General features: G+C 48.7%; 1 protein-coding gene across 9 annotated transcripts in view; it reads right to left on the bottom strand.

Annotated features, from left to right (window-relative positions):
• Positions 1 to 16,482, bottom strand: part of AMOTL1 (angiomotin like 1) — a 153,860-nt gene that overhangs the window by 108,224 nt on the left and 29,154 nt on the right. For 2 of the 9 annotated variants that reach the window (XM_019450127.2, XM_019450124.2), the window contains exon 3: positions 6,217 to 6,267. The exons of 2 other annotated variants lie outside the window; for them this stretch is intronic. In XM_019450127.2, the coding sequence (XP_019305672.2) occupies positions 6,217 to 6,267 (51 nt within the window). Of the gene's footprint in view, positions 1 to 6,216; positions 6,272 to 6,474; positions 6,748 to 15,720; positions 15,767 to 16,482 lie in introns of those variants that run through there. 5 more of the 9 variants (XM_019450136.2, XM_053900221.1, XM_053900220.1 and 2 more) reach the window with 5 other exon arrangements.

The raw sequence follows: 16,482 nt of genomic DNA, 5'->3' as shown, positions 1-16,482 counted from the left end.
AAGCACTCATCACAGTAGGTGAATAATCAGCCCAACATCTTTCTTGGTTTTCACCCCCATATAACGGGAAGGAAGAAACTTTGGATGCAGGAGACATTTGACTTGGAACAGATTTGCTCCCAACTTTCGAGTCTTGCCGTATCCTCCTCACATAGGGTGGGGGAGGGGAGATGAGTGGCAGTGTTATTTGGTTCATATGCCAAAAATGAAATCTTTCAGAAGGTTCTGACCACGCTCGAAGGTGTCAGAGCAATTGCCTAGGGACGTGAAAACAGTAAACATTTAAGGATGCCTGCTACATTTGAGCGTCAGTCCTACAACGCATTTACTTCCCACCCCCATGGTCTGAGCACGTCCTATTAGCAACCCCATCGTGTCAGCCAGGGTGCGAGCAGGAAATGGATGGTGTGCCCAGATGGTGCCAGAAGAGAGTCTGATGAAGGCACCGCTGATTCCAGTGTGCCGAGCAGGGTTAAGGGAAAACTGGTGAGGAAGCCCCCTAGAGGTAAAGTGGGGAACTGCTGCCACCCTGGGTCAGAAGAGAGGACTCCAGAATCCAGCAATGATGTGATGCTACAAGAGAGGGGGACTCTGGAGGAGCTGTGGCCCGGACCAGCACAGCCTGCCAGGAAGGGAATAAGTGCCCTGGCTCTTTTTCTTTCCACCCACCCGTATCCTGCCGAATCCAAGTGGATATATTCCAGATGATATATTCCAAAAGGTACGTTTTCCAGGGCACAGAGCAGAGTGGCAAAGATGATATTGGGTCTGGCAGAGCATCAGAAAAATAGATACACACGATTTTAGAGATTAGGAAATGAAGCTATAGATTAAGTAATTTTCTCAAGGTCAGGAAGAAAGTAAAATTTAAACCCACACAGTACCACTCAAAGTACACGTTCTTAACCACTAACGCATGCTTCCTATAATTCATTTAAAAGATTACTAATTATCCAGCACCTCTTTCTGTCTGCCCCCTACCCAATCATCCTGCTGTTGGTGGACTCCACCTTACGCCCACCCAAATTTCCCAGCCTCCTTAGAGCTAGGTATGGCCATGGGACTAAAGCTCAGGCCAAAGGAACGTAGGTGAAATGATGTGTGCAGCTTTCAGGCTGTGCCTTCCGTTTCCTTTCTGTCTTCCCGATGGGCCGGAATGTGGATGTGATGGTGGGGCCTGAAGCAGCCACCCTGAACTGCGTGGAAGCAATATTTCAGGATGTCGGAGCACAGAGAAGCCACCGTAACAGTACCTGCCTATGTTCTAAGTGAAAAAGAAACTTACTTGTTTCTTATTTAAGTCACTGTCCTTTTAGCTTTTGTTATAGCAGCCAAACCAGCATCCTAAATAACACAAAGACCCGGCACCTACGTGGCCAGGATATGGCTCAGCCATTGTGGCTGAAGCAATATGACTGGCAGAGGCTGCTGGTGATCCCAGTGTAAGTGTTCTCTCCTTCTTGGAATATTACTAGACTACACTGCCTAGCCTCCTTCCTTCTAGGTGAGGCTACGGGCCCAGTTCTCACCTTGGGAATATGAAAAGTGAGTATGTTACCTCCAGGTTGAGACAAGTCAACATGACTGTAACACAAACAAGAAACACTGCCTTTATCATGTTAAGCCACTGACATGTGTGTGTGTTTGTTACAGCAGTTAGCCCATCCTGACTAATTTTATAATGAACAAGCTGCTGTACTCTGACAGACAGAAATACTATATTATCCAGAGCTGTGAACTCATCTCCTATTTTAGGAAGGAAAGGGGAGAGGCTGGTAAACATTTAAGTTATCATTTTCAAGACGCTACACAAATGTCATCATTTATTCTAATAGAGCCCATACATCCTGCTTGAATGAGGAGAATAAGAATTGCACAAAGAAAACTCCTTCTCATGGTATATCAGCCCTCAGCAGCATGGCTCCCAAGAATGGTATTTTCTTTTTTGATACATAATTTTTTTAAATTTACTTATTTTGAGAGAGAGAGAGAGAGAGAGAGAGAGAGAGAGAGAGAGAGAGAATCCCAAGCAGGCCCTGTGCTTTCAGCCCAGAGCCCAATGTGGGCCTCGATCCCATGAACTGTGAGATCATAACCTGAGCCAAAATCAAGAGTCGGTCACTTAACCGACTAAGCTACCCAGGTACCCTCCAAGAATGTCATCTTCAAGGGCACTCCTTTAGGGACTCAGAGGAAAGTTCGCAGGGTCTGAGCACAGACAGCAACAACTGAGCTCAATGAGGCACGCCAGAGGGTCAAGCAATCCCAAAGGGCAGCACATCAGGAAAAGTGAAGGGAACGTGGGATCTGTCTGCTTTGGGGTGCTAGGAGGGGACTTCCCCCCACTCTTTATAATGTCCAAATTTCCTAAAATAAACAGGTGTTTACCTTTATACTAAAAAATGTTTTTAAAACTTCAGTTTTTAAGAAAGGTAGAAAATAAACTGGATAAGCCTAACGAATGAACAAAGGAGAGAGATCTGGGCACAGGTCAAAGGATTCGGTCCCCAAGGCATGGTGATAACAAGCAGAGGATCCAATCTTAGAGATAGGTATCTGAAAAGACACAGCATCCCAGGGTCCGCCATCACTCACTTGTTCAACAAGCATTTACTGATGCCAGGCTCTGTGCTGGCTGCTAGATTTACAGAGAATGAGGTGGCCACCATCTGGGCCAGTAACTCACAACCTGGCTACACCCTGGAATCACTGGAAATGTGATTTTTAAAAAGCACACTGCCGCCTGGGGCCACATTCTAGAAATTCTGATGTCCTTGGTCAGGGTGAAGGCTTGGTTTCAGGACTTTCGTTTTTATTTTTTTAAGTTCTTAAAATTTATTTTGAGAGAGAGAGAGAGAGAGAGGGAGAGCATGGGCAGGGGAGGGGCAGAGAGAGGGAGAGAGAGAATACCAAGCGGGACCCCTATGCGGGGTTCAAACACACAAACTGTGAGATCATGACCCGAGCAGAAATCAAGAGTTGGACGCTTAACCGTCTGAGTCACCCAGGCACCCTGGTTTCAGGACTTTTAACAGCAACCCTGATTCTGACGTGCAGGGTTGAGAACCACTAGGACGACAGGACACTTGGGCTTAGTGTTGAACCAAGGGTAGGAGCCAGCCAGGAAGAAAAGGAGGAAAGGAGGGAGGGCACGTAGGCACGGGGAACAGGGCTGAATTTAGAGGACTGCCGCATGGCTCAAATACAACTACAAAGTTATAGTGGGTGGGGGTGATGCAGATCATGGAGGTCTTCCCATGCCTAACCAAACATCTATCCTTCAAGTAGTAGGGAGTCAGTAAAAGTTACTAGACAGGGGCAGACATGGTCACATCTGGGTTTAGAGAGCTATCACTTCTGCCTAGGGATGGGACTATAGAAAGGCTATGAAGAGGTGTGGGCTTTGCCTCCTTAGGAAATGGAACCACGGGGGCGCCTGGGTGGCTCAGTCGGTTAAGTGTCCAACTCTGGGTTTCGGCTCAGGTCATGATCTCAAGGTTCATGAGTTTGAGCCCCACATCAGGCTCACTGTACTGACAGTGCAGAGCCTGCTTGGGTTTCTCTCTCTCCCTCTCTCTCTCTGCCCCTCCCCTGCTCATTCTCTCTCTCTCTCTCTCTCTCGAAATAAATAAACTTTTAAAAAATCCTAAAAAGAAAGAAAGAAAGAAAGAAAGAAAGAAAGAAAGAAAGAAAGAAAGAAAAAAGAAAATGGCACCACCAGAGAGAGAGGGCTTATTTCTGGATTCTCCATCACAGGCAGCCTTCAATACAGCATTCATCTAGAGATAAGACTCTTTTTTCTACTGTCTTTTCAAAACCTCCTTTTTTTGTAACTTAATTTCATTACATGATCTTGCTGCAACACTGAGGATAAAACTGCTAAGGGCCAGTGCAGTGCACTTGGAGACTCAGATGAAAATTTGGAGGTGAAACAGACTACCAATCGTGCCACAAGAAAGCAATGGGACTGTCACCAAAGATCTCAGATGGAAAACCATTCCATGTGCTACTGCAGGGACAAATCACTAAATAACTCAATTGACCTGATCAGCATCCCTGACCATCTGTTTTTGGAGACTGGGTAAGTTGCAGAGAAATTTCTAGAAATAGAAATGGTATCGGTTAATAGGTGGGACAATTGACAAGAGCCATTCCATCCTTCATGCACGGGAAATAAGTACCTTTCAAATGAATAATAGTAACAGCGAGCACTCCCTGAAGACCTGAGTATACAACTCAGGTACTAGGGCTTTCCATACACCATCTACGACGTCCATGCAAGGTCTCCAGTTGGGCCAAGAAGATAACCAAGGCTCTGAGCGGTTCAGCCACCTTCTCAAAGTCACAAGTAAATGCAATGATAGAATTCAAACGAAGTTTTTATGACTTCGCTCTACCTCTTCTTCAGGTCCCTCATCTGCTGGCCAGGGGTTGAATCTGTGCTCATCTGTGTTCCAGAAAGAATGGCTTCTTGACAAGCTCATCAACTGCCGTAAGAGGCATTTTTCCCACTGTGTGTCTAAGAAAAGCACCAAAAACTATCATGACTCTTTCCAAGGGAGAAATGCCAGCTTCGTCTTTGATCTGAGCAGCAAGGAAGCAACGCAGTCCCATCCAGTGAGCTGCTCTGACAGGGAGAGAATAACCCTTTGGAGACACCATGCACGCAAACAGCATGGCCCATGAATATCAATAATAAACACCCATAGCTGTGTACCTCCTTTGGCTCAAGGCTCCTCGCAGCATCTCAGGATACTGGAGCTGGATGACACCTTAGGGGTCACCTGCCACAACCCCAGCTTTCCAAAGATGAGAAAACAGGCTAGTGAACATATTTATTAAGAACCCTGGTCTCAGGCTCTCAGACTTGTGTTTTCTATTCTCAGTCACCCTGCAATCTCAGAGCCCAGGAGAAAACCCCATGGCTCCTCTACCAGTCTCATCTCCTCATGAGAAATTGCGCTTTTCCCCCAGGGAAGCTGAAGAGAAATAAGGTTGCTTCCTTATCCTCTACCGCTAATTTGAAGGGCTCCCCTTACGTATCACTGCCTCAGCACTGAGGGCAGTCCAGTCTGTTGCTGCCGGAAGTAGATATGGAGACGAAAGAGGGTCAAACACCTGGGCCCTTTCTGGTGCCTAAATCATTCCGTGAATGCAAACAATTTAGTAGGTATACAGGCGGTTTCTCAGAGCAAGGAATGCTCAGCCCATATAGAATGCTTATGCTGATCTATAATTTAAGAGAACCAAATAGCTTCTGTCACACTGTGGAGTGCCAGGGCTGGTGTCATTAATACACAATTACACACGAGCAGAGCCCTTCACCACATATCCGCCCTCTTAATAAATCACTTCATGCAAACCTGTGGTGTAGATGTCATTTTCATTCCATAAGAGGATTCACTATAGTGAGCCTTTAAAAGCTAGTTTTGTTTATGCATTTAATCTGCGATTCCATTTACAGAGATAATGATGGCCTCGCAACTTGTCAGACACACACCTTCTGAATAAAACAAGGCACTCTCCCCTGTCTCGGAATGCCATCCTCCATGCAGACCTATTTTGGGTGAGTCATCGCTGAGGTGGAGTTTTATTTCAGGTGGAGTGGGATTTGGTAAGGACCAAAAGAAAGAAAAGGGAACCCATCGCTGAGCCACCAAAGCGAGACTGGGTGGCAGGAATATTGAGAGGGATCCTGACAATGCAAATTTCCTTCTCTCCACACAAGGAAGTCTGTCTGTGACAGGAGGGTCGCAGTTCACTCACCACAAGTCTACACTTACAGGTTCAGGCACAGGAGGACAAAATGCCCCCGGTTCCCAGACACCTACAGGGAGGGACACAGCTCCCAGGTGGTGACTAGACCACCCTTGGGGGCGCTCAACTCAATTCAGTAATGGACTACTCTCACGAGGTCCTAATCGGGCAAGGTCCTTGGTTGGGCAGAGACAGCCACCAATGTGTCCTTCCAGGTAGGATGAGTCCGGCTGCTTCCAGAGGCCCCAGGTCGGTAAGTTTGCTGAGCCTCGCTCCTCGCCACCGCCCCCCCCCCCCGCCCCCCATGCCACATCTGACACTTCCCCTGTCACCCCCAAGCACCCCTGGGGGGTGCCTCCTGACCCTATCCCTCTTCCCCTCCAGCTGATTCAGTCCTGGCACCCCCAGACTCTCCGTTCTTGGGCGGAATTCCGAGAAGAGGCAAAGGGCTAGACTTACCTAACTCCTCCGGGCTGTAGGGCTCGGGAGAGGCTTCCACAAACTCACTGTCTGGAGTAAGAGAAAAAAAAAAAAAAAAACAGAAAACAAAAACAGAATCGCAATCACTCAGGGCAAATCGATCAAGCATCTGCTACCGCGCAGGTCCCCTAGAAAAGCGCGGGTTTCTCTCTCGCAGAGATCGGAGTCCGTAAACCCGGGGGCCAGGCGGGGTTCGGGACACCGGATCCAAAGGGGGTAAGAAATTGCCAAAGAAACTTGCCGGGCCAGTTCGGACCGGGGACCGCGCGCCTCCCAGGCTCGGGCAGGTGCGCGCCAACTTTCCGCGGGTGCGACCCCGCGGATCCCCGGGCCGGGCGCGCCGGGCCGCGACCTCATCCTGTCGCCCTCAGCCCGCGAGGCGCATTGCTGCGTCCCCCCGGGCTCGCGTCGACGCCCCGGCGCCGAGAAGCCCCAAAGTTTCGCGGCGGGTACCGGAGGCCCGCGGGCGCGCGGCGGTGGCGGCGGCGAGCTCCCCGCGCCCACCAGGCCGGGCGCCCCGCGCGCATCCCCGCCGCCCGTTGCTAGGCGACCGTGGCCGTCACGCTCGGCAGCGGCGCGCGCGCTGCCTCCCAACTCCCTGTTGGAGGGTGTCCTCCCCCGCCCCCACCCCTTTGGCCATTTATTAAAAACTGGAGCATAACCAGTTCTAAAACGATCCCTGCCTTCTTGTATTACGTCTGCCCTACCCCGATGCTTGGGAAATCGTTTGTTCCGTGCTTCTCACGAGGAGATGCCGGATTTTCAGAGCTTGAATATGTCCTGCACCAGGGGAGAAGTAGCTTCGTGTGCCCCCAACCCCTCCTTCCTTTTGAACAGGAATTCTAACTGCAGTTCAAACAATTTTTCCTCCCGTTAAGAGACCACCTGGTTCGAACGGTGAAGGTTAGTAGGTCTCCATTTCACAGGTAGTGAGACTGAGCCTCCGAAGTTAAGTAACTTAGGGATGACTGCACAGCACTGTGAGGTGTGTGTGTGTGTGTGTGTGTGTGTGTGTGACCGTCTAAGGAGAGCAGAGCAGAGCAGAGCTGCTTCTACATAAAAAGTTGAGTGGTTTCAAATACAGAATGTAGATTCAGAAGTTATGGTCTCAGAGTCCATGTTGTAGGTCCTAAAGCAATTCATGTTAGATTGCAGGAACTTCCCTCTCCGTGTCACTGGCCTGAATAACTTGGGCAGATGCATTTTGTATTTCCCCCCAGGACTCCCTGACTGCTCTGCCTGGGAGGGCCCTGGGCTTTGGGGATGTGCTCCAGAGAGCCAGCCCGCAGGGATGCCAGAAGGAGTTAAGAGGAAAGAAGGAGAAAACTGAGAAAATGGTTGGTTGTCCCTTCTCCTGTCCCCGGCCTTGGAGACTGACAGTGGGAGTCCGCAGTCTGGGCAACCTCCTGGGAGCCGTCTACAGTCTCAGAGCAACCAGATCACCAGCTGCAGCAGCTGGAGGGCCCCTGGATCTGTGCCAGGGTGCTCTAATTCTATAAACACTCAGCCATCCCTGGGTTTTCCACTGTCAGCTTTTGGTTTACAAATTACCTGGGAGGACGGAAAGAAGCCACTGTGGCCAGCATTGCTTACGCAGGAATGCTGGAGCAGCAGGGTGGGGCTTCATCCATAAGCGGCCTGGCCTGTCTCTCTGTCCTCCTCTTTTCCCCCCACTCCTGACAACGGGAGCTCCCAAGTGCATGAAGGGAACATGCTTGGGTGAATGTTTGCATGTGTCACTCCAACCCCTCCCACTTCCTAGAATCCCCCCATCTGCCCTCAGGAATTCATGGCTCACCACCGCCACGCCTACTTATTGCAGCCGTCTATAGACCCTTGGGTTATTCCAACTCATTCCTTGAAGATGTGGGTACTTGGATCACTGTCACTTGCCCCAATACCATTCCTGTTATAATTCTGATTTCTGAATCTACACAGTGGATTCTTCTTGTCCTCTGGTCTCTCAGCTCTTCAGCGTCCTCTCCTTTCCTTGACCTCGTCCAACTCTCCAGGCTCCCTGCTCTCACAATGACATCATCCATAATTTCGATGTCAAACATTCTACCCTCCACCCGCCACCTCCTACTTTTCCAGTCTACTCTGTTATCTTAATCCAATGGCTCTCTGACCTTCGCAGCACCTATGATTTGCTTATCTCATGACATCTCTTCCCCCTTTATCCACCTTAGTTTCCAGGTACATTATTATCTTTTCTTTCCTTCATACACCTTCAGATTCAACTCCCCCCACCCCCTCCTCTCCATACTACTTACCTGGAAAAACCACAACCCTGATAAATACGAATTCTCCACTTTCTTTCTATCAGCACCTGGCTAAACATGGTTGAAAGAAGCACAGCATCATGCTTCCTGGCCTTATTTTCAGTTCGTGATCGCCGATCTCAAGTGGACCTTAGGATAGCCCAGCAATCACTCTCCGTTCGCCTACGTTTCTTCCCCTTCTCCTCTCCCATTACTATGGGTGCACCATCCCTGCTCCATCTAAGGCCACTTCTTCCATTGTGGATCAGATCCCGTCCCTTCTCATGTGGCTTTTCTCCCTTTCTACCTAAACTACTGTTTTCCTCTGTCCTAGATGATTCCCATTGGAATACAGACATCCTACTATATTCACTCTTCCCTGACACCACCTCTCTCCCCAACTACCACTCCCGCCAGTTCTCAGCTGCCCTTTACAACGAAATTCATCAAAAGAATTGTCTACACTCATTGTGTCCACTTCTTCCTTTTGTTTTTAAAGGCAAACAAACTTCTGTTCATCACTCTTCCAAAGCAGCTCTTGCCGCGGTCAAGACTGGCTTTGCTATTGCCAATTCCAATGGTTCTAATAGCAACTGTTGATCCACCGATCCCATGTGTGGATGGACTCGTGTAGACTGTCTGCAGGATTAGTCTCCTCCCTCTCGTCATCTTATTGAGAAGCAATTAGTCTTTGTGTTGTAAGGGAGGCCATCTATGAGTGCTTTGGGGTCAGCCAGACCTTGGTTCTAATATCTGTTCTGCTACTAATTAGTAGTTTCATTTCTGCAAGCTTCAGTTCCTTTAAAAATGGAGAAAATAATCATACTTAACTCATAAGGTTGTGTTCAGAGTGCAGTAAACTAATGCACGTAGACCCCCCAGAAGAGAGACTGTCACGTTGTGAAAATCCAGTAAAATTAGTTATTACGGGATGGCCAGTTCCTTTACAGCTGAGAAAAAAAATGGGCTCTTTTCTTTCTTTTAACAACTTTGAGTTACTGAAAGGAGTCAACCAGCCACAGAATATGCTTCAAATTAAGGGCGATATCACATTGGCCTGACTTTTAGTTGTGTTCTAAAAGAATTGGCTTGGAGATTGGTTACATGGAGTTGGGAAAAGGTTTTCCCCATGGGAAGAGCAATACACATGTTCTACTTGACGACTGGCTTCTGGAGCCTGCCAGATTGTTCTAACTCACAATGGTATCCCTGCAATTGGTACCTATAAATGGATGCCTTGTAAGCCAAAAAATTTCCTTATAGCACTTCAGTTATTTGAATTTCTTAATCACCCGAAGGTTAATGAGAAAATATTTTTCTTATTTCATCATTTGCTGTTGAAGAAAATTAAATATATGATTCCAATTTCCTATCTTAGGAAGCAGAGCAGAACAAACAATAATATTTCTTGTTCACCAAACAAACATTTATGGGGAATTTACCATACTTCCAGGACTGTGCTAAGCACTGCAGATACAAAGGTGGTCAGGACAGACTCCTGCCCTCCGGTCACTTACTGTCTAATAAGGGATTCCGTGACAGAGGATCTTACTGAACCTCAGGCAGTGTCCAACGTGCCTACCTATGCTTGACCTTTACAGGCCTCTTATAAAGAAATGGTTCTGCTGGAGGGTCACTGATCTATAAAGGACAGTGCACAAGCTTATCAGTTGGAAGCTGAGCTCTGTCCATTTTTAGAAGGCACTCTCAGGATGATATTAAACCTCTCAGCACCTGGGTTTCCTGACAGTAGCAAAGTAGGTAAAGTATGAGACAGACCGCACAGTGTGCCTGGCACAGTGGATGCTTAGTAAGTGTTACTTCTCTCCGACATGGAGGGCCTGACCATGCCAGAGTCCGCTAGGAGGAGAGTGATCCTTCTGTGCCGTGGCACCTGCAGACAGGAAGAAGGAGCTCTTCCTTCTGTTTCTGTGGCAGCATTTATTAGAGGGTGGGACGTGTGGAGAGAAAGTGGCAGGGAGGAGATATTTCTGGGGCTCAGGGTGAACTATTTCTAGAACTCAGGTTTTCCATAGAAACAGATGACACAGCGGGCTAATAATGCCCACTATTACTACGGCTTGCTACATCATGAGTTGAATGGGGTTTGGGAGCTAGTCTGGGAATCCAACCTCTTTCTTAAATATCTATATCTAAATCTCTATCTCTGTCTCTACCTCTATTCATATATATAAATTACATGTTACTATATAAACAAATAATACATGTTCAAGGTAAAGGAAAAATCATTTAGTACAGAGGAGTATAAACTATAAAATGAGTTCCTCTTTCCCATCCTATCCCAGTCTCCATCCCTAGACTGAAACACCATCCACAGCTTCTTGGGCATCCTGGGAGAGATTATTTTAGGCATATTCAAATGGGTATGTGAACTGTTTCAAAAAGTTACATATCATACTCCAGATTCCAAACTAAACGCAATAAGTTTCTAAGTGAACTTTTGGTCCAGCTCCAATCATAAGCTGGGGGCAAGGAAGCGTGCAGAAACCATGGATAAAAGGTCTTATCTACTAGTGGAAAAGAGCAAAACTTTGAACAACATGTAGACTTTGGAAGGACGATACTTTGGCTATCTGGGAAGCTCCATGAGACTCCTCACTCCTTGGTGAATGAAGTGTGGCCAAATGGCACCACTGGCCATAACTCTAGGCTCAGAGGAATTCTTAGCCCCATCTCTCGAGCTAAGAGCACACTGCAGAAGCTTGTGGGTTGGCTAGCACAGTGCTTTGAGCAAAGTGGCCATCACGGATAGCCTGCTGAGGGTGCAGGGGATACAGCGGTGGCCAGGGCTATGCCTGCTGCAGTCTGGGAATGCCTTCATCCCCTGGCCTTAGGCTCTGCTGTCCAGACGGCAGGCCGGCCTGGACTGCAGGCTCCATTTGGGGCAAAGGCCACAGGGTGGGACCCTGTTGCTGTCTCCAGCCTGCCTTTCATGGGCTGCTCTGACTCTGGGGTCCCCAGGGTCTACACAGCTGCTCGGTCAGTGGAGAAGAGGAGGAGATGAGAGTCTTATACAGACGCAGCTTCTTCCTCTAAGAAATGCACGAGGGGCTGAATGCCACGTGGGGAGACTTATTTGCAGCTGAAGTATGTTATCAATTACCTTTGCAAGGAAGAGCTGCACCAATTCGACAAAACCAAGTTTGAGCAATAGCCAGAGGCCACTAGGATCTGTCCACAGCCTTCCCAACCCCGGGCCTTGGAAGGACACCGATTTCAAGAATGAAAGACAGAAAGAAGTGGGCCGAGCCCTCCCTCTGCCTTCCTCTCCTCCCCGGCCTTGCCCTTTGCTCATCTTCTCTGCAGGTAGCCTTCTGTCTCCCGGAGGCTCTCTGCTAGTTAACAGCAGAGCAGCAATGCCCGCCCCCCTTCCCCACCCCCCTTCTCCCTGGGGAGCATGGGCAGGACTGATTTAGGGAGAGAGAGTGGGGCCCGTGGCTACCTGAGCACAGCACGATTCTCTTCTGTTATACAGTCTCTTATCTGTGTCCTCTTAGGACAGGCCAAGCAAGGACAAATGTATGCCCACCCGTAAGCTTTCACCAGAAAGAAACTGGTACTTAATTGGTCACAGCATTAGCTCCAGGGCCGAACTGGCGCAAAGGCCATCTCCCCTCCTCCTAGGGTTTAATATTTGTACATATATTTAGTATATATGTATATAAACATACATAGTTGCCTTATTTCCCTTAAACAAAAATCAAAACTTCGGACAACTGTTCTAAAAAAAGGCGTTTTATAACTTCCAAAAGAAAGAAATGGGCTCTACCAGAAAAGTAACTATCTCACACCTGGAAAAAAAGTCATCATCCTCAGCAGAAACAATACAAACCAAGAGATGAGATGCTGCCAAGTCTGCCAGGAAGCCAAGGATTCATTTTCTAAAAATGCTAAATATGTTCTCTGAAAAATCCAAATACCAATGCGGTAGGTGCTACTGACAAAAGCAAGGTGTTTCACAAAATGCATAAGCCAATTGTATTCGTCCAGCCCGCTAGGGTTCCTATTACTAACTATGGAACAGAGATGAAGATTTAAAAGACTCCTCACTCAACATCATATCAAAGGAGATAAACTCCGGCTGAGCCAAGAAGCTACTGGAAGGTGTATGTGGACATGAATCAGAATAAAAAACCATTCCAAAAATACACACAGAAGAAGGTCCCTGCAGAGGAAAATCACACACTTCCAACTCACACCCAGTTGGATCTACCGGGTGAAATCAGACAAAATACCCTGTGTGGAGATTAAGGGCAAAAACATTTGCTGCAATTGAAGTCTGTGACCAAACTGCGACAAAAGAAATCCGTAGGATGCATGTGAGTCTCCGCTGAGATGCGGAGACCTGCCCTGATCTTGAATTTTCCACCCAAGCATCCTGGACTGTGGCCTGAGAGGAACTCTCTTCTCTCAGAGACTGCAGAGAATCCTCTCAGGCTGCCTGAGGCCTCCTGCCTTTCACACTGGAATGGTATTTCCAAGACGATATGGCCCTGGCAGTCAACACAGCATAGGTACTGGAAGGAACAGTAAAGGCCAAGGTGCGAGCCCTAGTCTTGCCACTAGTCTTTGGGAAGTGTCCAAACCTGCCCAGACCGTGAGCTCTTCGGTAACACGAAAAGACATTTACGGAACTTGTTAAAACAAATGCCAGGAGAGGGGGCGCCTGGGTGGCTCAGGGGTAGGGTGTCCAACTTCCACTCAGATCACGATTTCACAGTTCATGAGTTTGAGGCCCGGGTCAGACTCTGTGCTGATGGCTGCTTCAGATTCTGTCTCCCTCTCACTGCCCCTCCCCCGCCTCAGAAAAATAAACAAACATTATTATTATTATTATTATTATTATTATTTTATTATTTTTTTTAATAGGGGCACCTGGGTGGCTCAGTCAGTTGAGAAACTGACTTTGGCTCAGGTCATGACCTCGCAGTTGGTGAGTTCAGCCTCACATCGGGCTCACTGCAGTCAGCCTGTCAGCTCAGAGCCTGCTTCGGATCCTCTGTCCCGCACCTCTCTGCCCCTCTCCCGCTTGCACTCTCCCAAAAATAAATAAACATTAAAAAAAAAAAAAAAGCCCTTTTTTTAAGTGCCAGCAGAGGACTGTGGATAACAGATTCCATCGTGTTAGTCTTTTTACCGCACCATATGCAAGAGAAACGTGCAGAAAAGAAACAAGCCTCGCAGAAAGGTGGAGATGCCACACAGCGTTGTCCTTTGAAACCGAACAAAGAAGTAAAATGGACACCGCATAGCCCAGCAGCATAAAGACCCGAGGTCGAACGTGAGCTCTGCTGGCATTTAGCCGTACGACCTTGGCTTCGCCATCTTGCCGCTCCAAGGCTCCGTTTCCTCGTGTGCAAAATGCGGATGATGCAAATAACTCCTTGTTGGGATTTCAGTGAGGATCGATAGGAAATAGAATAACGCCCGCAGCAGTGTTTAGCGCACACAGCGCTCCCAGAAAATGTTCCTCCTTTCCTTCCTGCCTGATGTGAAAACTCTCCCTGACCTTGAGAGAAACCGGAAGGGAGATCTGCTCCTTCCTGTTTTTATAACCATAATGGAGACAGCACCGCGGCATTTCTTTCACACACCTGGCCTGTACTGCCAGGTTAGGGTTCCCAAACTTCCTGGCTCTCCCCTGAAGAGACACATAAGCAGGTGGATTCCACTGGGAAGAAGGGACAATAGGGTCCCCGAAGGGCTGAGTGAACGCATTTATAACAGGATTTGGAGGTTCGCCGAGGAGGGCTGCGGAGGCCGCCCCTCCTGCGCCAAATCCCCACACGTGTGGTGTGCTAGCTGGCAAATGCAAGGAGCAGCCACATCAGCCTGTGATGCAGCAATCGGAAACAGAGCTCTGGCCAAATGCTGGCCCCCTTCTGTCTGATGCGTCAGGCACTGCAGACAGCTTCGTTTGGAAAATGGGTTCCAGCCCTTTAAAAAAAAGTTGGAAAAACCACCCGCCCAGGTCCTCGAGGGCGTTTTTAGCAGTGGAGGAAGCAAGAGTGGCAGAGGGACTTTCCTCCAGAAACTTCATTTCACCCCCAGACATCCTGGGTTCTCCTTGCCAGCTTCCTGAAGGCTGTTCCTACTCTAATGGCCGCCCGCGACGCCCTGACGATAACACAGAGGCAGATGTTGCGTGGATCTGGCCCTGCCCCAAGGCCGATGACTCACCAGGATGACGGAGCCTCCCTGGCAGATAACACGGTTCTCAGAGGATTCCATGAAGCCAAGAACAAAACCCGAAGGCCTGGACACTCCAGGACTTTCCCTGGTACTTCACTAGAAATGGAAACTCTGTTAGCCCACAATGGGCATCCCACAATGGGTGGGAGAGGTGGGACAGGGGTCAGGGCATGGAGGAAAGATGCTCAGAAGCAGGTGGGTCAAGGCCTAGGCAATGCATTAGCTGAAGTGGCCGTGGGAGGGTCTTGGATGATAATCTACACGTTGCAACAGCACTGTTGGTTTTCTGGCCCTGCTCCGAGCTACGGCTCTTTTCTTCCATGACAATGAAATGACTGGCAATAAACGTCTGAAACTGGCCCACCAGAGACCTAAACTGAGAAGGGGGTGTTGGAGGGTAAAGCGAGGAGCGATAGCCATAGAGTGGCTTGGGGTCAGGCAGATCGAAGTTCAAATACCCACTCTGCCACTTCCCAGCTGAAGGATCTTGCACAAGCCTCTTGTCAGCCTCTTTGGGCTCAGTTTCTCCATTCATAAAATGAGAAGAAGGTTGTGAGAATGAATTGAGATCATCTATATGTATATATAAAAATGGCTCGGCATCATGTCTGGGGCAACGTATATACCCAACGAATGACTGCTCTTTATATATTTTGGTGATGATGCCAATTGTGACTTGGCTTTGGCCCAGTGGGGCTTCCACTTTATTTCTGAGTGCAAGTTCCCATTCTGGCCACCTCTCTAGTCCTCTTAAGACCTGAGCCCTTTCCCTGAACCACAGCCCAGGCCTCTGAGAACCACCCTAACACTAGCTGCCCATAAGGATTTCTACATTTCAGCTCCCTTGATTCTTTGTCACTGTGTTTCACCCACATACCACACCACTGCCATCCTTTGCCTTGGACACCTCCATCATCACCTACTGAGGGTCCGAACTGGGACCACATATCCGGTATCTGTTGCCCACTAGAGTTAAACTCCTCCATCAGCCCCGAAGCTTATCAATTACCTGAGACCAACGCCTCCCCATTAGGCAGTTCGAAGACACCGGTCTGGTTCCCCTTCCTACTAGCCAGCCGTGCCCTGAAGATGGGAGATCCATGGCAGGGTCAACTCATAGCGGGATGTGGTCATTTGTGGAGTTGGTGGCAACAAGCAGTTTTTAGCCACTGGTTTGTCACAATGGTCCTGAAAGCTTCTAAAATTCTGTGACAGGTGATTCTATTGCCTAGGTTACAAAAGCACCGGCAGACAAAGCACATCTACTTCCTTTCTCTCCTCTGACTTCAGACTTTGGTGAAAAAGCCTGGAGCGGTGAATGGAATGCTATGGGTGTGCTCACAGTACCACGAAGTGGTGCCGTGGTGCCGGGAGAGGTGTGCACAGACCAGCTGGGTCACCACAGTCAAAGGTGGCTCTCAGCGAAGGAGAGATGCCCACAGGATGCGGTCCTACCCATTTATTCATTCGCTGAGCCACGCAGCCAGCCTGCCATTGTATGTATATGCATCAAGTATTCGCTAGGCTGCTTGTGAAAGGGATGCAAAGGCCAATGAAGCAAGGCCTCAGGAAGCCCAGAGGCTGCCCAAGCTATGCACCGTCACAACACAACACGGTAAGGCAGGCGCCGTGACACGGGAACCTGTAAGTTCCGCGGCCGCGCTGAGGTCAGGCCTCTCGGTCAGACCAGGGTGGAGTGGGTGGGTGGCGGCAGGGAGAGACCCGGAATAGATGACTTCGGTTGAGGCTTCACTGATGGGTGGGAACCTGC

The sequence above is a fragment of the Panthera pardus genome, unplaced genomic scaffold, assembly GCF_024362965.1.
Source record: "Panthera pardus isolate Hobbes unplaced genomic scaffold, ASM2436296v1 HiC_scaffold_12, whole genome shotgun sequence".
Classification (NCBI taxonomy): Eukaryota; Metazoa; Chordata; class Mammalia; order Carnivora; family Felidae; genus Panthera; species Panthera pardus.
This window is presented reverse-complemented; position numbering and strand designations above follow the sequence as displayed.